Source organism: Cydia fagiglandana, chromosome 19, assembly GCF_963556715.1.
Source record: "Cydia fagiglandana chromosome 19, ilCydFagi1.1, whole genome shotgun sequence".
Taxonomy (NCBI): domain Eukaryota; kingdom Metazoa; phylum Arthropoda; class Insecta; order Lepidoptera; family Tortricidae; genus Cydia; species Cydia fagiglandana.
This window is the reverse complement of record NC_085950.1, coordinates 5,939,241-5,963,595: the sequence shown is the minus strand read 5'-3', so window position 1 is coordinate 5,963,595 and position 24,355 is coordinate 5,939,241. Positions and strand designations below refer to the sequence as shown.

General features: G+C 39.7%; 1 protein-coding gene across 1 annotated transcript in view; it reads right to left on the bottom strand.

The window, feature by feature from the left end:
• The window catches only part of LOC134674194 (uncharacterized), a 43,446-nt gene extending 19,557 nt beyond the window's left edge, over positions 1 to 23,889 (bottom strand). The window contains exons 1-7 of the mRNA XM_063532252.1: positions 23,755 to 23,889; positions 4,697 to 4,768; positions 3,455 to 3,589; positions 2,397 to 2,510; positions 1,612 to 1,750; positions 1,447 to 1,571; positions 469 to 579 (exon numbers count right to left, since the gene is read on the bottom strand). Of these exons, the coding sequence (XP_063388322.1) occupies positions 469 to 579; positions 1,447 to 1,571; positions 1,612 to 1,750; positions 2,397 to 2,510; positions 3,455 to 3,589; positions 4,697 to 4,768; positions 23,755 to 23,812 (754 nt within the window). The 5' untranslated portion in view covers positions 23,813 to 23,889. The remainder of the gene's footprint in view (positions 1 to 468; positions 580 to 1,446; positions 1,572 to 1,611; positions 1,751 to 2,396; positions 2,511 to 3,454; positions 3,590 to 4,696; positions 4,769 to 23,754) is intronic.
• Positions 23,890 to 24,355: the final 466 nt, after the last annotated feature.

Genomic DNA, 24,355 nt, shown 5'->3' with positions numbered 1-24,355 from the left:
TGCTGAGGTGAAAACGCTTTTTAAAAATCAAAAACTATTACTTACGAAAGCAGAAGAATATAAATGATCGTATTAGATTCATAATTGTTACATATTTGCTGTGATTTATTTTTAAAATGTGTTTTTCAATTAAAGGACACATCAAGATTGCTTACCTTATTTCTTAATGCTAAACAAAAATGAACTATAGCACACGATTGCTCTACGCATAGATGTATATGTCACTTTTACTTTTGTACTCTGTTCGATTGCGCCTGTTTATTGTTTGTCTATAATTAAAGTCGCATAGCAAAAGCCGTTTCTTTAATTTGTATTAGGTTATGGGCCCAGCACGCTTCCTTAGATATAGGCCATTACTTGAATTACATTAACCATTTGGACCACTGTCGGCTATACTCGATAACGGGTACAATAGGGTATTTGACTATTAGTCCGACTCGCACTTGGCCGGGTTTTAAAGAGACTTACTAGGAATGCCGACGCAGCCCATCTTCGTGCACATAGCCCGGCCGGAGTTGCACCAGCACATGTTGCAGTCGTTCTTCCACTGGCTCTGCGGCGCGCAGCGCAGGAGGGGCTCTGCAATATCACAAATTGAGGTTCATCATCATTGGCCACAGCATTTTTGCAAATGATAAAAAAAAAACCATTTATTCACGGAACAGCATATTTTTACATCATAGGTAGGTACAATACAACCTCAGCCTCCGCCTCATGTTGGCAGAAATAGGCTCCTCACTTTACATACTGTTTTTAGGCTAATTTACTTAATTAGGTGTTTAAATTATTTTTAGATACTAGTATAAGTTACAAATATAAGTTCAATATAACATGACACTCCTCAACTTAAGTTCATCCCAGCTTCATATTGTTTCAACATGAGTTTTTTTTAGGGTTCCGTACCCAAAAGGTAAAACGGGACTCTATTACTAAGACTTCGCTGTCCGTCCGTCCGTCCGTCCGTCTGTCACCAGGCTGTATCTCACGAACCGTGATAGTTGAAATTTTCACAGATGATGTATTTCTGTTGCCGCTATAACAACAAATACTAAAAACAGAATAAAATAAAGATTTAAATGGGCTCCCATACAACAAACGTGATTTTTGACCAAAGTTAAGCAACGTCGGGAGTGGTCAGTACTTGGATGGGTGACCGTTTTTTTTTTTGCATTGTGGTACGGAACCCTTCGTGCGCGAGTCCGACTCGCACTTGCCCGGTTTTTGTTTAATTTAGACTTTAATACACTTTTGCTAATGCTTTTCATAGTTGCAGTAGCGTAGCTAGGCGGGATCGAGTGGGCCGTCGCCCACGGCGTCGCGCCCCAAGAGGGGCCTCGCGTGAGGCCCCTTCGGGGACAGTGAAAGAAAACTCACCCACGGCTAGATTTGTCCACGCGGCCTTTCCCGCCCCATTTTCTCAAAGGCGGTATTCTGTGCTACTCTCACCTGTCTCCTGTCCGGGACACGCCTTGTCCGTGCAGTACCGCCGGCCCTCTGGAGAGCAGACGCACTCGTTACACTGGCTCTGCCAAGTTGTCCCCGGATCGCAGTCCACGCCTTTAGGTATAATAGGCTTCGACGGTGCTGTGTTATCTTATCTTACCTGTCTCCTGTCCGGGACACGCCTTGTCCGTACAGTACCGCCGGCCCTCTGGAGAGCAGACGCACTCGTTACACTGGCTCTGCCAAGTTGTTCCCGGGGCGCAGTCCACGCCTTTAGGTATAATCGGCTTCGACGGGGCTGCTTCTGCTGAAATGAGAAACATTTGTGACCTAAGAATTAAATCAACCCAAAGAGAATACCTATACAAAAATTTCAAATATCCCATGAAATTTTCTTGGTATATTTTCCGCACGTTTAAGGTAAACGTAGTAGTGTTCGAGATGCTAATGCCCAATAGATGACACCTTGCTGTCACCTCTATTAACAATGACTTGTTTCAAGATGACATGTTCTGGGACCGCGTCGAGCACCAGTACGTTTGCCTTATTTATACACGGTGTAACATGAGGAAACCGAATAATTATAACCACGCATTTCTGAGGTCAAAAGAAGTAAAAAATGTAATATGAGTTTAGGTGAATATCGCCAAATAGTTTTTTTCGTATAACCTACTTTTTGCAAAGTGTTACTTGACATTTTTTGGCATCTATCAATAGGGATATTTAGACTACGTCCCATAGCAGCAACATCACCATCAAAAAGGCCTTTAACACTAAGTAACAATAAATGCTTGTTTTTTTTTAATTAATAATATCTCTTAAACTAGGCGAATTTCAAAAAAGTTTTAGGACATTTTTGTCTCGAAATATGATCAAGAATACGCTGTTAAAATTATTCGGTTTACTCATGTTACACCGTGTATATGTGTATGTAGTCGGTACTAGACACTTACTAGTAACACTCGCACATTCCATGATAGTGCATATACCGAGTCCGTTCTCCAAGCAGCGGCAAGTGTTGCAGTCGCGCTCGAACGTGGTGTTAGGCTTGCAGCGGACCGGCTCCTCTGTAATACAATTAATTATTATTTTTATACAGAGCACACTGTGTCCCACTGCTGGGCAAAGGCTTCCCCCCTCTCCTTCCAGTCGTCCCTGTTCAGTGCTACATCTGGCCAGCCTCTCAAGGAGTTCAAGTTATCCCGCCATCGCCGACGAGGCATGTCGGCTCCCCGGTTACACTCGTGGGGCTTCCACTCTGTGGTTAACTTGGCGCACAAGTCGTCCGGCATTCGGCAGACATGACGAGCCCAGTCTCGTTTTAATACAATTAATTACTCGAATTGAAACTGAAATAAAACATACTAACAATGAATAATTTTACGCTTTAGACTCACTTGTTTGTAGTCACTCGCGCGACATGTTTCGGAGAGCCTAGGTCTCCTTTCTCAAGCCCTAGCAGTGCGAGCATTCACGTGGGCCGATATCTGCCCTCCTAACCCGAATAGCGCTATCTCAAAAACGAAGATTTTGAAAATGGGATTCTCAGTAATAGAAACTAAAGTATAAGTTAGCAATGAATTTTGTTTTGAGATAGCGTTCTTTGGCTTAGTAGGGCAGATATGTGCACATATAATAAATAAATAAATATTATAGGACATTCTTACACAGATTGACTAAGTCCCACAGTAAGCTCAAGAAGGCTTGTGTTGTGGGTACTCAGACAACGATATATATAATATACAAATACTTAAATACATAGAAAACACCCATGACTCAGGAACAAATATCTGTATCATCATACAAATAAATGCCCTTACTGGGATTCGAACCCAGGACCGTCGGCTTCGCAGGCAGGGTCACTACCCACTAGGCCAGACCGGTCGTCGAGAACATGTTTCCGACTCAGACCCTCAGACCACAAGATGGCAGACCCTCCAACGCGCACGCTCCCTATAGCTGTCGAATTGTGGGCCAAGACAGTAAGCTTGTCGAATGCTTACCTACTTACCGATAGAATCGCACTCGGGCCGCCGCACGCACTGCGCCCCGCCTGCCACGCAGCGGCATTTATGGCAGTTGCTCTCCCATTCGCTGCCTGACAAGCACTCGGCAGGCGCGTCGGCTGAACTCGGCCGGCGGATATCTGAAATGGGAATTTGAATTTTAACATCGTAAAGACCGGCCCGTATCGTACCGGACCGGGTCGTATGGGGAAATTAAAAGACTGGCACAAGAAAATGATTGGCGATTACTCCACCGACAGGAGCAAAGCTCTAAGTTATGATGATGAAAAACTGGACAAGTGCGAGTCGGACTGGTGCACGAAGGGTTACACACATTACGCAAAAAACAGCAAAAAATCACGTTAATAGTCTGAGGCCAGTAAGCCCATTTACAGCCTCCTGAGTCACTGAGTCCTATATAAAGGATTAAATCCTAATGGAATTTTGAATTAAAATGGAATAAAAGAAGGTTCCAAATTCAAAACTGCAATAATGACAAGGGGGACTCAGGAGGATATGTAATAATAAAAAAATGTATGGGAGCCCAATTTAAATAATTATTTTATTCTGTTTTTAGTATTTGTTGTTATAGCGGCAACAGAAATACATCATCAGTGAAAATGTCAACTGTCTAGCTATCACGGTTCATGAGATACAGACTGGTGACAGAAAGCCGGATAGAGGCGTCTTAGTAATAGGGCCCCTACGGAACCCTAAAAAGCAAGAAATTCTCACTTGACAACTGACGTTTGCGAGTCTTTGTATAAGGGTGCGGCCACACATATCGGCTACACAAGGAAAACGAAAGAAACATCATCAATATATTTGCCGAATCCCTGCCGATTGCTGCTGCTGAATGTCTGACCGCACCATAACATTAAAAGTATGTTTTTGGCCCTATTGCTCGTTTACCCTGCCTTTCTCCCCTTGATTTACGTGCTCTAACTCCTTTTACACCGCCCTATTAAATAAAAGCCCGTCTGAAATAAGGCCCGAGAAATCGTGCAAGTAGTCTAAAATGGGTTTAAACTCAATTCTATATGTGAGCAGTTTTATCTTTGACATACGCAAGAACCTATTTAAAGCAAGTAGGCATTATTTTAGAGAGAAATTATTTATGTTAGCGATAAAGTGCTATTAATAATGAGGTATTAATAGTATACCTTCAACAAGTGTACCGATAAATGGCCTATTTGTAAACAATAATAATTTTAGATAATATTTATCAACAACTTGCTGATACATACCGATTTCTTGTTGTTCTACTTCTTTTGATAGTTGCGAAGAGCACGCATCGTCTTCTGGCAAACATTTGAGCGCTGGAAATAGAAAAAAAAAACATTTCAGTTTAGAAAAAAAAAACATTTTTATTTATTTACTAGCTTTTACCCGCGACTTAGTCAGCGTGGAATTAGTAATTAAGGATTTTTTTCAATCTGCGATTTTTTGATTCCACATACTAACTTTGTCCATCCCCCCTTTTACAGGCTGATTTCTTGAATGAAATCTACCCTTTGTCCTTCCCCGGGACTCAAACTATCTCTATACCAACTAAAATTCTCAACTACATTTCAACTAAATGGCGCACCAGCGCCGGTGCTACACCGCGCGGGCGGGACAGTTCCTATCGATAAAAACTATCCTGTGTCCGGCCTCGGGACTCATACAATCTCTATAACAAATTTCATCTAAATCGGTACAGCGGTTTAAGCGTGAAGAGGTATAACAGACAGACGGACAGACTTCCTTTTACGTATAATATTACTTAGTATGGATATGAGCCTAGAGTGTCCCCTTTCCACAATAAAAAAAATAATACCTAAATTGGTCACCGTTCCAAAAAGTTACAAACAATGATGTAAAAACAGTCCGTACCCATGTATCGGGTAGTTATGCGAAAATTCATCTTAATCCTTCAGAATAAGATCGTCAATTAGTACCGTGCAGTGATTAGTATTAGTACGCCACAACTGTCAAACTCGCCAGGGTGACCAAGCTTCGGAATAAAGTAAGTTTTAAAATATACAGATGTTTTTTTCAATCCGGGCTAACCTATTTCCAGGTTATCAGGGCTATAGTCGCACCAATAAAAGTTTGCAGCGGATTTGATAGCCCACGCATTGGAAGTGTTCAAGTATGAAACGCGCGCGCGAGAACGCAACTCATGTTAGCCGGTCCGGTCAGGGCCTGGGCCTTTGCGGATAAAATTACACGCAATATAGGCTTTTTTGAACAATTATTCCTTCATTGCTTACTCAGAAGCCTGGCTCACTATTTCAAAAGTAATTCATTCTAAATAAGTAGGCATGTCTCACGAAGGCGTGAATGGCATTCACACAATGTGTTCCATTTCTCCTCGAAAAAACATCCTACAGAGCCTTAAATCTATTGTAACCTGACTAGGTTAAAGACTTTTATAAACCTACAGTATGGACTCAACGTTTATCTTGTATAGTCTTTTCTTCTCAGCTTGGGAACATTTTATAGAGATGTAATTTCCAATTTTACAAAATTATAATTATAAATTATAATTACATTAGTCAAGTGCGCGTCACACGCCGTTTTATGTAGCTTTATAAAAGGGAGTCCACGACTATACTAATATCGACTGGGATATGAACCATGATTACCTTTCGTATTGTTTTCGAGCTCCCGATATTTTGACGCAGTGACATTAATCTTGTTCACGGGTAACTGAAGATAGCAGGTGAACAAGGTGCACACTGTAACTATTGTAACTGGTCGAAATATCAGGAACTCAAAAACAATAAAAAAAGGTAATCACGGTCCATATTCTGGTCAATAAGTGAAACTAAGCGTGAATCATTCAAAACTATTGGGGTCCAGTAATTTGGAAAGACTTATCCTGCGACGGCCGGAGGGCTGGCCACCGCACGGCCACACTTGCCCTTTAGCCTCGACAATTATTGCAGTTCTATTATTAGACGGGCACAATTGTCCGAGTGATCGGGCGCCTTTGGGAGAATGTAGGAAATGGTATCGTTTTACAATCATACTTATTAGGGCATACTGAATTCAGTATGTTATATGTACCTATATATAGCAGTAAATAGTAAGAAAAAGTTTTTATTAAAAGTAACATCACTTTTGACACGGACAGATCCGATCCATGTCGTATTGACTTAGAGCATTTAATAACCGGAGTCGCCTTACCCCTCTGCCGAAAACCTTGCACAATTGTGCAAACTTTTCTATGGACCAAAGAGAACAGATTATAGATAGTATAGAGGGGTCCTGTCATAGTAAATTTTGCAGTCACTGTAAAATTACTGCCATCTATCTATCGACACACGACTAAAACTCAATATAAACACATATAAAATTATAAAAAATACATATATATGGATAAATGATTTTATTATTTTTATATTGTTTTGACCCACGCTCATTCACTGATATCTATGTGTTAAAATTGTGAAATATGAAACGGTGTCGTCACGCCATCTAGCCGAGCATAGGCCAAAGGTGTGTGGCATCTATGCGAGAATTACTATTTCTTGATTTCCGTGGCACGTTTTTTCCTTAGACTTTATCCATCTTATACGAAGTTACATATGTCTTTGCCCATACTATAAAAATTGTTTGACTCTTAAACAATTAAGATATCTGTTTAGTTTAGAGTATCAACTTAGAACAAGCTAATACTGTACCCTTATCGGTGAGTTAACTTCTTAGAAGCTGTCGCTTGCACTTGTTTCACTAATTGTACCTACTCGTAATTCTAAGCATCCGTTTTCCTCATAGACTTAGTCCAAAAGAGTTGGTCATTAAAGGCAAATATCGCAGGCTGAAATCTAAATACACGGTGGCTAAAAAATAACTGCATTCCCGTTGCCAAGGAAGTTTTGGGATTGTAGTGAGCAACTTTTACTATGCCACCAACCCCGAAATCGCGAAAAATAAATTTACCCTCCCATAGATAATGGACCAGCCAATTTTTTTTTTGTAGTTATTTTTTAGTCATCCTGTAGATATGTACCTAAAACCATTGACTTATATATGTTACTTCGTAAAGAGTGGCCCTTACGGGCACTAAGAAATGGTGCCAGTATAACGGTGTCATTTTGCATTTAGCAATGTGACAGACAGACGGACAGAGTCGAACCATAAGGGTTCCGTAACTTTTATGTTTTTGGTACGGAACCATAAAAACACAAAAGCGCATAGGGCCATGTTCAATGTAGGGCTGTACGATGTACGATGGCGCTGTACGAGGCTGCACGGCGTTATCTACTTCAGCTGTCTATATTCGAGGCACGCTCCTACTATTATTAATAAGTAATAACTCTTTGGTATTACGCATTGAACTAGTATTACTTCGTATAGAAACTGCATACAGCACCAGTACTTTGCACCATGAGTTGTTGTCGATTTGACAACAAACCATACAGCGTAGCGTAAATCTTGAGACCTAAAAGCGTAAGCGCCAAGAACTTTACGGCGCTTACGACGTTTTGGTCGCGTGGTACAGATTGCGATTGAGACAATTGTCATTTAATTTTTTCATTGTTTGGTATGGCTTCTCCATAGTAATGATAACTCTGTGGTTTTAGGCGATATCTGTCTGTACGATACGACATGGTAATCGCTTCCTAGTAACGCACAGTGGTTCTTGTTTAGGCGTTATCTTACTACGCTGACCTCCGGTGAACCGTTATTATTCATTCGTTTCAAATTTTAATTAATTATTCAACGTTAGTTTTAGTAGTAGAGAATGCAGAGGACCGTCAAACATGGAAATTGCTCCACCGACAAGAGTCTTACTCTTAAATATATCTAATGGCTCCTCTACACGTTGGCCCAACCTATTGGTCCAATATGTTGGGAAAACGTGTAGAGGGGGTATTGGTGTCGGTTGGCTTTTGGCGCGCGGGATGGCGATGAGTTGGCCGCGGTGTCGGTTTTTCGGCCGCACATCAAAGGGATTGGCCAAGCGATTGCGGTACGCATCTACACGTGGCCCAATCGGCAGTGCGTGCTCGGACGCGGTCGAGGGTGGACGTTCATGCATTTTGTGTTTTTTTAAATTAAAAATGACGAATACGTGGCCACGTGTAGTAGCGTTCCGACCAAGGCACGGCCAACTCATGGGCCAAGCGTTGGCGGAGCGTTTGGCCAACGTGTAGAGGAGCCATAATATATGATGATGACGAACCGAGGGTTGAATGTAATGACCGGTCGGGCCTAGTGGGTTGTGACCCTGCCTGTGAAACCGATGGTCCTGGGTTCGAATCCCGGTAAGGGCATTTATTTGTGTGATTAACACAAATATTTGTTCCTGAGTCATATGGGAGTTTATCTTTATAAGTATGTATATCGTCGCCTAGCAAGTACAAGCTTTGCTTAGTTTGGGACTACGTTGATTTGTGTAAAATGTCGCCGACCGAACCCATTTAACCCTCGAACTATTGGCGTTCTCTCTACGTTCGAGCGTTAATGTGTATCGGATGCAATAGATTCTTGGCGTTTTTACTCGAGTTAAGAGTAACACGAGTGTGAAAGCACCCATTTGACCCATTGCATATGTGAATCATAATCAATCATTTGAATTCAGTAGCAGGTCTGTAAAATATCGCAATGTTATCCGCTATATATTTATATGATGTTACATCTATTTGTGCGAGCCGGGTTTCCGCAACTCGTCGTACCTAATTGTCATCTCGCTATTTTTTTTTTGACGTTTGTCGATGTAGATTGTCATCTTGGCTCCACCTCCTGGGCATTTAAGAACTTAAAGAATGGTCATTAACAGGCGTTCCCCTCTGTCGAAAATAGGCGGCCAATGGTCAACCACATGTCAACCACATGTATGGACTGACGTTTATCTGACATGACGTACCTATACATTTGATGTGCGCCTCCCCCGCAAAAAACGGCAGACTATTTTGTACCGAAAATTATAGACATGGCGTCTCCGTTGGTTATATTCTCTAAGTTTAAGATTATCGTGGGCCGTATCTTATCGCACAGACGTAAAATTGGACATGTGGCAACCACCCTAATCAAATACGTTACAACAGTGACCAAAGGGTCAGAACGTAGAATGAGTCATTGTTGATATGACCGTCACGGGGTCAATAGGTCTTCTATGAACTGGACAGACCTTGTTTTGATGACGACTTTAAGGAATATAAACATCAATATTTAACGTCATCGTAACTATTGAAGCACGCTTAAAGCCCTGTGCACACCGGCTGCGTGTGCGTGACGTGCACGTGCGCGTGCGGCGTTGTAGTATACAGATCCTTATGAGAGATGGCACACCGCTTGCGTGACGTGTGCGTGTGCGGCTCCAACATTTTAGCGCACGCACACGCGCACGTCACGCACACGCGAGCCGGTGTGGCTCGGCCTTAATACTAGCAAAGACATATGTAACTTCGTATAAGATGAATAAAGTCTAAGAAAAAAAACGTGCCTCGGAAATCAAGAAAAAGTCATTCTCGGATAGATGGCGCACACACACCTTTAGCCTATTCTCGGCTAGATGGCGTGACGACAGCGTTTCATATTTAACAATTTTAACACATAGATATCACCGAATGAAGATTGCTCAAAATGATATAAAAATAATAAAATCATTTATCCATATATAGTAACAGCACCAGTCATGGGACATTTAAGAGGGAATTTGGAGTATTTGTGATATTTCCCTAATACATGTGAATGGTCTACCGCTTAGCGTATTGAAAGATGAAAGTCCTATCCGTCTTTCATGTTTCAGGCGTGTTGTATCAAAGATACTGCAATGAGTTTCCACATACTTAACAAATTAAAACTATGCTATTTTTCTCCAGTCATGGACACCAAAGCTCCAGTAATGGGCCCCCCAGTAATGGGCACTGCTCTATCAGTATAAAATATTGAAATAGGTCATCAGATCTGGTCCATGTTATCATAATATTGCATTATCATCCGATTTGCATATTTAATTACGAATACAAAATTTCAACTCAATCGGAAATCGGAAAGTGGATCAAACTCGGCTACCAAGATTTGACCCATACTAACTAACAGGGCAAGTTAAATGAAAGTTTGGAAAAACGATATTAATTTATCCGAAGTCCGAGCATACCTCTGGTTGACATATTTCGTAACTACATTTTACTTCTGTATTGTTTAAACATGAAATGATGGCATGGCAAGCATCATTATGTAAATTGTCCCATTGAAAAATAAAAAAATGAAAATGAAAAAATGTTTATTGTGTTAAACAGTACAATTTGAATACAATTCGTTTTGAGTCCTCCTTGTAAGTATATGTATAGGTACCTGTATCAGGAGAACCCGTTCATTATAGGAGGTATGCAGTTTTACAGCTCCTATAATGGGATTGGGCCAAATACCACTATTTTTTTACATCTGTGGAGTCACAACATAGTATATTGTATACCTTATCTCATGGTAAATGCAATTAACAAAACACATTCTAGTTTTCATCAAGTATTAATTAATTAAAATTTAATAAATTAACTCACCTCTCTTAGCGAAGTTGTTAAGAATTCGTAGTGGTATTTTTTTTCAGTGACACGACAACTTTTGGGTTGACGCCAATTTCTTAAAAAACAACCAAATTTAATAAAAATTCAAACTGAAACAGCTCTAGGACTCTTATTTATGATAATATACAGGCAGTGTTTATAAACTACTTTTAGACACTTATTTTACAGGATTTGTGGTTTTTTGTCCCATTACTGGTTCCACGCCCATCATAGGGTACACTACTATACATATATTCATTTTTTTGATAATTTTATATGTGTTTAATTTGAGTTATAGTCGTGTGTCGATAGATGGCAGTAAATTTACAGTGACTACAACATTTACTATGACAGGACCCCTCTATACTATCTATTCTTTTTGATACTAGCAAAGAGATTAGAGTGCATAGAGACGGATTGTCAAAATAAATTATGTAGCCACTGTAAATTTACTGCCATCTTTCGACAGAAGATAAAACTGCAAGAACACCATTTGACTTTGATCCTTATTCTTTCACTGATACGTGTTAACTTATTAAATATAAGTAATAAGGCGAAAAATGTATACATATCTTTGACGTGAACTGTACAACGACAAGCTAATTTCAAAACCTAGCATTTGCTCATCGTCAACAACAATTAAACGCTTAGCAATTAGTGCTTACAATTGTATTGTGGGAAACGGACATGGGCGGCAATAGACTATAAATATCGCTTCCCTGTCGCTTACGATATGTGGTCACGGAGGTTTTGAAAGATGGTGATGAAACGATTATATTTACACCCGGATGGATGTGTAGAATTGTAGCTAGTGTAGCACTTTATCACTACACCTCATAAAAGAAAGTCCCCACCGACAGGCGTGGCTCACTCCGCGATTTCGTCGCTTTGCTACAGGTAGCTAAAAGTACATCCGTTCCACACCAATTTTGGTGGCTAGCTATAAGCCGCGCGTGGCGCTGTCGCCACCTAGCGGCCATATCTGTCCTGATCGTAACAGTCGCGTTTTGTTAGAGAGTGAGTCTTCTGTACCATGTTTATTATTTGTTCTGTGCCAACGCGTCTGAAGTGAGAAACTCAACAAATTCTGTTCGGTATATAGGTGTACAATGCTACATCTGTAGACTGTAGGGTCACGATGGCTCTGGCTCTAAGGCGTGGGGAGTTGCGAAACTGCATTAAAAATAAGTAGAAAAAGTCGAATATATGTTTCAAACGTTAATGAGTTTTAGGCAAAGTACTTCTTTTATTTCGGGTTGACTAGGATTTCGTTGTATCGAGGTTCGAGTTATCGATGTTCCTCTGTACAATCAATAGTACATTATTGCAGAGGCCGGGAAAGGGCAATTCGTGGATGAGTTTCGATTTTGTCGGACGACGCGAAGCGGAGTCCGACAAAGAAGACGAATCCACGAATTGCTATTCCTGCCGAGGCATATATAGTGCTTTTCTCCAAACATGCGAGGAAATAAGCTAAAATAATTATTATTTAAGCATCAAGCATCACTCAAATCAAACCTTCACATCCAAAATGTCAAAAACAATTTCCCTCTTTAATTAATTTTTAAAAGTTAAAGGCACAAACTTATTCTGCCATTCAGTACCATGCAATATTCGTTCATTCAATATAATTGCGCAATATAGTTTGTCAAACCAACTTTTCAGTCAGTAAGAACCAGGAAAACTACACCCATCCTTTTCTTTTGGGTGCTAGTACTAGTGTAAGACAAAGATAGTATGATTCTCTTTGTCTATGTTTGAAATGAGAAAGTCCTTTGACAAACTATGTAAGCTTTATGAACACGGATGAGATTTAAAAAAAAATATAAAAATAATCTTTGATTTTATTAAGCAGTATTCGCACGATCATACACGTGAAATGATAGCTGATCGGGTCGTGTAGAAGCGGCTCGCGGCAATAATAATTGGCTGTTTGCGTTTTTTATTATTAAAAAGTAAAAAACACTACAGTAATAAGTTATCCCACCAAAAACATTCTGTAAAAAACTAGCCAAGTCTCGATGGAGCTGCTTGTTTATCTCTAAAAAGTAATGAAATCTAGACAAAGTCGTGCCAAGTCTAAGGTTCCTTACTGCGATTTCTTTATTATTATAGTTAATGTTGTGTGACTTGGCCGTTGAAGGGTACACAAGGGTACAAAACCAGGTGCTCCATGACACCATTGCACCAATCTGCCATTGCACCAAAAAGAAGTGTTTGTTTCAGGCTCGCCCATACATAAGTATTATTGAAATACGCAGCTTTATCAAGCCTACAATTGACTGGTTATTGAATCAACGTTTTCCAAGTGGCAATTTTCCATCGTCAATGGGTAGCGGTTCTGGCGACAGATTGGTGCAATGGTGTCATGGAGCACCTGGTTTTGTACCCTTGTGTACCCTTCAACGGCCAAGTCACACAACATTAACTATAATAATAAAGAAATCGCAGTAAGGAACCTTAGACTTGGCACGACTTTGTCTAGATTTCATTACTTTTTAGAGATAAACAAGCAGCTCCATCGAGACTTGGCTAGTTTTTTACAGAATGTTTTTGGTGGGATTTCACTTCTTTTTGTAGAAACGTGGGCATATTGATTTATTTGATTAGATTTTCTTATTTAACACATTTTTTTTCTTTTTAGGAGTAGTTTTTTTATTATTACAAATCTTTCTTTTTTTTTTCCGGTTCTGATTCTTGTACAGTAGCAACAGTTTTTCGTATTGCCCATTCATTAAATCTAATAATTAAATAATAATCAGTAATCCGTCACTAATCATCATATAATGACTTGGCAATCGCACATAATGCTTTACTCGTACCGTACTCGTAAATATGTGTAATGCTCAAACTGCAATTAGCGCTAGCGTTATGTTCAATTAGAATTATTTTTAATAGGTGACGATGATCCTTTTGTCATTATGCAGCCGTGCGATGGCCAAGTCATTATACGTATTACAAATTAAAGATATCTTATTGATACGGTTTTAACACCCCCTGGCACTGATGCCTGCACCTTTTTACATGTAATGTTTTTGATGGGATCTCATCTCTTTTTGTAGGCAGTCCTTCTTTTCGGGTACTCATACCCATACTATGTATACACATATCATAACTAAACATATCTTCTTTCATACTCACATCGTACATCGTAGTGTACCTTTACTTTACCTACTATTTGTAGGAACTGCAACAGTAACTTTGTAATATCATATATTTATATGGGATTACAAACTTACTTATGCAGTTCTTAGATCTTTAAAACGTGACTGATATTGCAATATTTTTAGGTTTTCCCTTTATGTGGCCATTAAACCCTAACTCTGTACCAAATTTCAGCTCTCTGAGTTTATGGGAAGTACTAGTTCTATTCTGATGATCATGAGTGAGTTTCATAAATGCGAAACTTTGCTTTCGCTTAACTTCGGAACTAAATGACCTACAAACTTGAAATTTTGGATTTTAAGTATGTGATTATAGCTTACTGGATGACCAAAATTTCTGCGTTCTGGTCTTATCCAGAGGTTCTCAAATAGGGTCCTGAAAATGCGGCGAAATGGTTCCAGTAAAGGATGGTACGGCAGTGTTTGCTTCGCGCTCGACTTGGCGGGGGCACTGCCGTGCCCCCCGATTACTGTAGTGTTTTTTTACTTCCCGTCCGCTAGAACAGGACAGCGATAGTTTGATGTTTTTTAGTTAGAGTTTGACATTAACGAAGAACTTCCCGTACTATTTTTGCTACAGTAAGGTGAACATTTCCGAGCATATTGGAGAAAACTATATTAACTATACCAGTTGGAGGTCCTTCACCGATGTTCCATTATAACCGTATTTCGCACACAACTTATCAGCAGGAGCGCCACAAAAGTTTCACGTCACATATCAAAGGTCGGGCTTCATTCATTCAAAACCAACTTATCTCGACCGCCGCCGAGGCCGCCCCGAACCCATTTTAATACGCATTTTATACATGTTTACTTTATTTCAGGGTTCCGCCGGCGGTAAAGTTATTTTTGTTTTCATTGGGTTATCATTGGGATGATGTCATGTCAGATGCCTTTACGTCTACGTCGGATATTCCTAAATTATCTTTTACTACTTTCTATTGACGCGTGCGGACCTGAGATTGACGAACCGAGATAAGAATTAGATTGAGGTTGCGTTGAAACCTTTGCTCTAGCATTATTTAATTAAGAAGTGGCTTAAAAGTAGGAAATAGAAGGTGATAAAATATTATTTACAAAAAATGACAAAAAGTACCATTCTCCCCCTATCTCCGAAGCTTATCTACCAAAGAAAAATTATGAATTACGCATTGTCGTAAATATCACGGAAAAAATATAATCACACCACTTTAATTTTTTTTTGAATTACCTAAGTAACAATAAAAAATTATCTTATCTTATTGTCTTCGAGGGCCCTTGCTTCGACCCCTAGGGATCTTTTGTGCAATTACCCCCTAGAGAAGAGCCGTCAACTACTCAAGAGCTTTTCCCACCATATCCATGTGTCGGATGATGGAGCTCATGGGCTGTTGGTATTAAATACAACACGACTGTTTTAATATATTTCGATTTTCAAAGAGGTATCGACACGTCCATATTTGTCCATATCATATGTATGTGCTATGTTAATTTTCACTTATTTTTTTACGTTTATCAAACCTAGCTCTTCCTTGAGAGAATCGAGAGTATTTGGGTAAAACTTATCGCATTGGCAAACACCAAGCATCGAACGATATATTAGCCGTAGAAAGCGAGTTCTGAAGTTGCAAGGAATAGAGAACAGCTTTCTAAGACAGGTTGTGGTCGTGTCATCAAAACAAAGGCATTAGGAGTGCGGTCCCGTTACTGCGCTTGGCAACAGTTTGCATGTGAAAGGGCTACTACACTGCCGGACATGGAAACGGGTCAACTAATAGAATAAAATAGAATCCTTTATTGCGAACCGTGGTACATAAAGTGTCATTCTATAGAACTTGCTAACTATGTAAACAAACCGCCATATTGAAACTGTCAAAATGATGAATTTACTAGGGACTTTGGTTCACATAGTTAGCAAGTTCCATATAATGACACTTTAATAAAGTTGATACAATAAAAAAATTTAAACACATGGCACCCTGGTATATGTATATATTGCAAATGAATCATATGTCTAGTTATTTATGGAACATTTTTTTTTAATTAATAGTACACGGATTTTATTGCTGGTTCGACTAGTACTAGTAGTTCGCTCTGAACAAGTCCTCGCGACATAATATATACATTTTAGCAGACTTCAATGAAAGGAGGTTATCCGTCTGACGGATTTTTTTGTAACTATGTAACCTCAGATCATCGTCTATTTGTGAGCCGATATGGATTTTCTTTTCTTAACATATGTTCCAGATTGATCCTATTTTTGCCAAAATTTAGTAGTCATGATGAATTCTATTATGAGGAATTGAGGGAAATCCTCCAGTAGGAAACTAACTACTTATCTAAAGTGATGGCTTCGTTGCTCTCATTTCCTCTCTCTATTTCCAGACTAGATTTACTAAGAGTTGTCAGGTCTTCTTAGACCTGACAACTCTTAGTAAATCTAGTCACATGTATTATCCCCAAATATACCATAACTTTCACGACTCTTCTCTTTCCGCGCAGACTCTAAGATAGTTTAGGATCGACTCGTTTCAATGTCCGCCAGAGTAGTGGATAGTGGCCGGACAGGTCGAGGGCAATACCCGCGCGTGTCCTTACCCGTCATCTATGAATCTATGGCACCACATCACTGTACGTATGATTCTACACTGCCTGACGTAACAGGGGCGGAATTCTGTACTTTTTGGACGCTCGTCAACTCGTAACATCATTAAAGGGGGGGTTTTTCAGGAGTGATTTTTTTCTTTAAAGTAGGTATGATTGGGTAATTCCCACGAGTTACCACCAAGTTGTTACCAGTGGTAACTACGAGGAATTTTTTCCCACATTTTACCAAAATTATTCCCAGTAGTTACTCCCAAATCGGTTTGGTGGTAACTAATGACTCGACGAAGCAAGTATTTTTATTTTTTAAGCTGCAGCTCATAGAGTACATGATAGGCGTGGCGGTCAAAAGGTGATGTGACGCGTCTACTTCAGTTTATAATAATTAAATCCAATGTTAGTAAACAGGCCCAATATTTTCCACGCAACATTGACCCAGTGTAGTATAATCACGATTATGACTATTGATGATTATTACTATTGATTACATATTACATACAATGATCTCACTGCTGTAATCAGGGGTATGTTTTGTTTACTATTTAAGTACGGTCAGACTTGAGTAGATGACGTTTCAGGTCCTTGTCAAGGGCCGACGAAGATACGGTCGTAATCAGAGGGCCGCGAATATCGGAATTAGCAAATTGCGGTCATCTCTTTTTCGTTAAGGTACTCCAAATCCTAATTAGAGTAAAGGGGCCTACCGAATTTGCGGGCATTTTCCGTTAAGGGGTCCACTGATTAACAGTCCGCCGGACGGTATCGGTCTTTCAGTTGTTCGGAACTGTCAAAATTGTGTTTTAACTGACAGGCCGATACCGTCCGGCGGACTGTTAATCAGTAGGCCCCGTAGGCCCCTTTACTCTAATTAGGATTTGGAGTACCTTAACGAAAAAGAGATGACCGCAATTTGCTAATTTGCTAAATTTGCGAACAACTGAAAGACCGAAACCGTCCGGCGGACTGTTAATCAGTGGGCCCCTTAACAGAAAAATGCCCGCAAATTCGGTGTTCGCGGTAGGCCCTGGATCGTAACCATAGTCTAATAAAACATGGTCTTCTCTTCCCAGAGTGACACAAGCCTACGTCACAATAACATGGCCGCTATATATAGCGCTATCGCATATTATCATACAGCGCTGTCGCATGATGACGTAGGCCTGTGTCAGTCACGTGACCTAGAAAAGACGGGAAGAGAGTACCAGGCGGAGTATATTATTATACCATGATCGTAACCAAGATGGCGATTGGCAATCGGAAAAGAATGTATCTGTACCCCAAGTGCAAATTTCATTCGATACCCGTGACGTGATGTATACCTACGCGTTGTGTCATTTATTATGAGATTTTGAGTTTCCAAAGCGTCCCGCTGGGCCCGCTGTCACATAATAAATAATAGTACTAGAAGACTCCCTAACAAAACGCATCTGTTACGATCAGGACAGATATGCCCGCTAGGTGGCGACAGCGCCACGCGCGGCTTATGGCAAACCCCAAAATTGGGGTGGAACGGATGTACTTTTAGCTACCTGTAGCAAAGCGACGAAATCGCGGAGTGAGCCACGCCTGCCGCTAATCCCACACAAAAGTAGACATAACGCGAACGCTCGTCACGCTACCGAATGAAATTTACTAGGGGCACAGAATAAATAACAGTAAGTACTAGGTACCGTATAGAAAGGACACTTCCTACCAAACCGAAGTTTGACAGCGATTCAGGGTCGAATCATGATATCCCTTTCTAATGTATGGCACTATCCCTTCCGGCTATTTAGGGTTGTCAAAATTCAAGTGATCATCTTATCTGTGGTCGTGCGCAAAAGGAAGTCAAGTGGTGCCAACCCTAATAATAGCTCGGAGCAATGCTGAGCCGAACGAAGCCGAGTTTGCCTGAAGCACAGAATAAATAATAGTACTAGGTACAGAAGACTCACTCTCTAACAAAACGCGTATGTCACGATCAGCACAGATAGGGCCGCTAGGTGGCGACAGCGCCACGCGCGGCTTATGGCAAACCCCAAAATTGGGGTCGAACGGATGCAGTTTTAGCTCCCTGTAGCAAAGCGACGAAATCGCGGAGTGAGCCACGCCTGACGGAGCCAAGATGGCCTGAAGTCAGGAGTGTCTCCCCACTGCTAGCGGTTCTGTAAGATCCGACTATTTCCAGATCTAATAAAATTGAATCTATGCCAATCGGTGTCAAAATATGTATATTTAGTGATCAATCGAAACAATTACGTATCCTTTCTAAATATCATCAATGCATTCAATATCACCCAATTGGTTTCAATTTGGCCATTTTACTGGGTATTTAACCCCCGACGCAAAAAGAGGGGGTGTTAAGTATACGTTTGATGCCAATAATATGTCTGTCTATGGCACAATAGCTCTCAAACAAATGGACCGATTTCGATGCGGTCTTTTTAGGGTTCCCATAAGACTCCGCTGTCCGTCTGTCTGTCCGTCCGTCTGTGGGTGTGTGTAGGCTGTGTGTGCCTCATGAACCGTGATAGCTAGACAGTTGAAATTTTCACAGATGATGACTGTATTTCTGTTGCCACTATAACAACAAATACTAAAAACAGAATATAATAAATAATTAAGTAGGGCTCCCATACAACAAGTGATTTTTTTGCCGTTTATTGCGAAATGGTACGGAACCCTTCGTGCGCGGGTCCGACTCGCACTTGCCCGGTTTTTTACGTAAAAGCGAATTTCCAGGCGGTGGTTCTCGGCTATGATTGATTTATAGATTTACCTAACTATTTAAGATTCTTAAGAACATAAATTAATAATACTTTTAAGGCGATTTATGTCCAGTTACATACTCAAATCAAAATAGTCCGAGATACGGCTGCAAAATTTATATACCCATCAGCCATCCCTTATTCTTTCATTATATTTTTACCATTAGCTACGAGTATAATATATTATCAATTTGAACAACTAGAATAACAAGAGTTGCTATATATTGTGGGGCTAGGTCGATTTGTGTAAGATTGTCCCATCCATAAACATATTTATTTTATATCTACAATTCGAGACGTATCTATTTCTGTAAAGCTATTAGACATTGTTTCAATCTTTTAGGGTCATTCTCTGAGATATGTCTGCGGTTGCATCTAATTGCCACGACTCTTTTCATACATTTTGTATGTATTGTGGCAATTAGACAGCTGACATATTATTTGAGAAGGACCTTTTTAACGTAGTCTTATGAGCTACAATTCATGCTGACTCAGGCATGGCTCACTCCGCGATTTCGTCGCTTTACTACAGGTAGCTAAAAGTACTACCGTTCCACACCAATTTTGGTGGCTAGCCATAAGCCGCGCGTGGCGCTGTCGCCACCTAGCAGCCATATCTGTCCTGATCGTAATAGACGCGTTTTGTTAGAGAGCGAGTCTTCTGTACCTAGTACTATTATTTATTCTGTGGCTGACTGTACTGTGTGATGCCTACGCCATGATTTCAGACGGCGCCGGGACATTTATCAGCGAGCGACAACCAATTGCTTTTAATTATTTGGTGTCTCCACAAGCTCAATATAGGCTGAAATTGTTGTCAAGGTCGGCTGGCTGAAGCTTGGGTGGCTGTGCAATAACTTGTTCAGACTAGGCATAGACTAGGAATCCTCTAGACGTAGTTTAGAGCAATTATTTCATGCAACCGATGCTGCCAAAAATGCGGGGGTGCGCGGGATGAGGTGAGCGAAGTCCCGTGCCGTGATTGGTCCGTTCAAACGACGAACGAGTTCACGGACGTCACACAAAGACACTTTCGACTCGAACATGGAGTAAAATTACCGTATGCGTGGCAACGGGGTAGCGCGATTATGCTCAGTCTAGAGGATGTTTTGTCTGTGAGACTAGGCTATTTTCCTCATGAGTCGATTAGGAATAGTTAGAATTTTATTAAGTCAGGTATCTAATTAATCGTCCTGAATACCCCCCCTCTCGTCTTAATCTTGAACTAAATTTAAAACAATAATGTGTATAGAGTCAGATCGAGAAAAGTCTAGTGATTTTGATAGCCTATGCAGTGCAAGTGTAATTTTAAACGTCAAACTTATATTAAATTATGACGTATAATAACACTGCGTGGGCTATCAAAGTCGCTGCAGACTTTTCTTGGCCTCTAACGCTATGAAAGGTTCCATTACTCTAAAACCATACATTTTGAACATGATAGCGCCGTTGTTAAGCTATGGCTAAAAGTTGACCCTTCGGAGTAAGGGCCCCCCCACATCTGGCGTCTTTCGAGCGTCCGCGTCTGTCGGCGTCGGTCCAGCGCTATGGAAAATGACGTCGCTGCGCAGTTGCGTCGACGCTGCGTCGACGTTGCGTCGACGTCGGCCATAGAATTGTAGACGCCGACGCTCGAAAGACGCCAGATGTCCCTACATCTGCCCTAAAAGGACGTAAATGTCACAAAATACTTTCTTTTGCTTCATTTTCTATGAGTAGCAGTATGAAAACTCCATTTTAAGACCAGCTTTTGTGATTAAACGGCCAACCAGGGAACCTAAAAAAATGATCGTTTGAGCATTGCTCGACATTATCTTTATCTTTACTAGCCAGTTTTAGTACATCAGAGAGTTGGCGGCAAACAATGATAGCAAAAGGTCCTCGCTGCTTATGGAGGTGTCAATTGCATAGTTAACGACCCTTTTACAAGAAAAACCTCCCTTGATTACTCATCAGAGCATTCGCGGAAACATATATATATTCATACAAACGTCTGGGAATCACCTGTTACTTCAACAGGATGTATTTGTTCAATTTGTTGTTCCTTAATCGTGAGTAAATATATGTGTGTGGTTATTGTAGAGGTGGTTTTCCAATGAGTCATTTTTATGTACAAATCAGAGGCTAGTAAATAAAAATACCGGCAACCTTCATACAACTCCGAATCATCCGCCTGCCTAATCTTTTTTGTAGATTAGCTTTTGTATGAAAATAGTTGAAATTATGATTATTTTAGCTGCTATAACTAAAAGAGCTCAAATTCCTTTTAAGGTTTCGTACCTTAAAAGGAAAAAGCGGAACCCTTATAGGATCACTCGTGCGTCTGTCTGTCTGTCCGTCTGTCACAGCCTATTTTCTCGGATACTACTGGACCAATTAAGTTGAAATGTGGTACACATATTTAGTGACCCAAAGATGAACATCTACCGTAAACAAATTAATTTTAAACATGGGGGCCACTTTTCGGGGGTAAATGAGAAACTTTAAAAATAAAGTTTTTCAAACTATATCATGTTATATATCAAATGAAAGAGCTCATTTTGAGAATTTCAAATATTTTTGTTTTTATATTTGAAATACATAGGTTAGAAGTTATTTAAGAAAATAGCCAAAAAATTACCAGTCCCCCACCCCACCCCTTTATCTCCGAAACTACTGGGTCTAATATTTTGAAAAAAAATACAAAAAATATTTCTTTAAGTACCTATAGATGACACGAAAACCTATTAAAAATGTGCAGTCGAGCGTGAGTCGGACTTAATGTACGGAACCCTTTAGAACGCGAGTTTGTATCGCACTTGTTCTATTTTAGCTTTGCTTTCTGTGAACGAATTTGATAAAAAAAACATGGCGTATGATGTAGGAATAGGTACCTTGTGTTCTCCGTTCTAGCTCTGTACGTACCTACTCGTTTAACTTAGAACGTGACTAGAATATAACGAACATACTTGCGACCATTTTGAGAACTTTATTGCAATGTTATATCTTATATGTATCTTCTCTACGTATTAGGAAAACTAAAAACTATTATTTAATTATTAGGATGTTGTTTTTTCCTGACTCACCGATTAAATTTGTATATAACGGATATTACAAATGGCCAAATAAAAAAAAATGTCTACAACTAATTTAATTCAAGAGTGAAGATCCCTCAAGAAATATATACCTATATATCTATATTTTTTATGTAACTCATACTGTCTCCTCCATATATTGATATATTGTTTACATCGAACTAGGTAGGTAATAGCAAAATTAAAAATTAAAATTTAATTCATTATTTGTTGGTATACTTATATTATTTAAGTACTTTAAAGTCATAGTCAAATGCACATTACACAACACAAGCCTTCTTGAGCTTACCGTGGGGCTTAGTCAGTTTGTGTAAAAAATAATATTTATTATTTATTTATTTTATTTTTATTTATTAACATTAACCATGACCTTATGAGAAAAGGCGACGGAAATGGAAAACAACTAATCTCGGTACAACTAATAGTACAACCTATATGTCACAATTCAGTGGCGTGCAGTGCATACAAAAAAAGGTAGGCACTAGGGTAGGCAGTCCATACAAAATGACCAAAAAAAAAGTTGCCGATTTTTATAGTTTGCGTTACATTCCTTCAAGAATGACTCTTCTAGAGCCCGATTTAAGTCTTATCTCCACTGCACGCCACTGTGTCACATGTCAGTACACTATATGTCATTCATGGGTTATAGTCATACATACTGAGGATCCTTTATTAATCGATTGACCTGATTTTCTTCCACTTGATTTAAATTGACTCGCAGTAACGGTTTTTTAAAGTTTTTATTCTGAATTACTAATAATTGTGAGGAGAGTGGGGCTCATAGATCAAGTAACTTGTGATTGTTTTTTTTTTTTGCAATAATCGGGTAGGTAGCAATTAAGTTTAAGTTTCGATGAAAACCAAAAGAAAAAGGCGATAAAATGGTAAACAATTTTATAATGATTACCAAATATGTAGAACCTAATTCTAATTTAAACCCGAAATTGTTTGAAAGTCATATAAATACCTATTTATATGACTTGCAAACAATAACCTACCTAGGTTATGTTATGTTACTTATTCACAAAAAGTTTACAGTAATGGTATTGACATCGCAAAAGTCATCTCAAAGCACCGGAGAAAAATAGGTTATATTCGTTATACTTTAAATACATACTTTGCAAATTAAAGATAATTAAGTAATTTACTAAACGTATAAGATTAAGACTTATCCCATTAACCGTAAAACTACAAATAAACACAGCAAAAAAAAACAATATTATACAAAAACTTACCACCCCCCTCCCCATGTCTCGCCCACATTAGGAAACACGACAGAGCCAACCACTTCATCACTGTATCCTGTACTACACCCGCGACCGACCGAGCGCGCAACCCACAAACAACTGCCCATCTCGACGCGCCGCGTCTCATATACTCGGGCAAACCTAACAGTACACTCGTAAAACAACATTTATTAAACAATTAACTGGCAAATTAATTCCATCGACCGCAGAATTAACTTTGCGGAAACTTGCTAATTTGAAATGCCGATTTCTAATAGGATTGCCTTGGCGCTTAAGCTGTTTTGGTTGTTAAGTTTTCTAGTCGTAAATGAATTTAGCCGGACGTCGGGAGGCGCTAAAATGATAAGAGATAAGGGTTTTTGACCAGTACGTAAGTTGACCTTATCAGTGGTAGTGATAGTACTATTAGTTATTCTGTGGTAGTGACACTAGTGACGAAATATCTGGGGGTCAATTCTCGCATGGATCAAATCAATGTTATTGGAAATAAATTGGTTTAGGGTGGTTTTGGATGAAACATAATATAAAGAGGCGATCACACAGGCCACTATAGGTATACCGTCTAAGCTTGACTGCATGAAGTTCATTT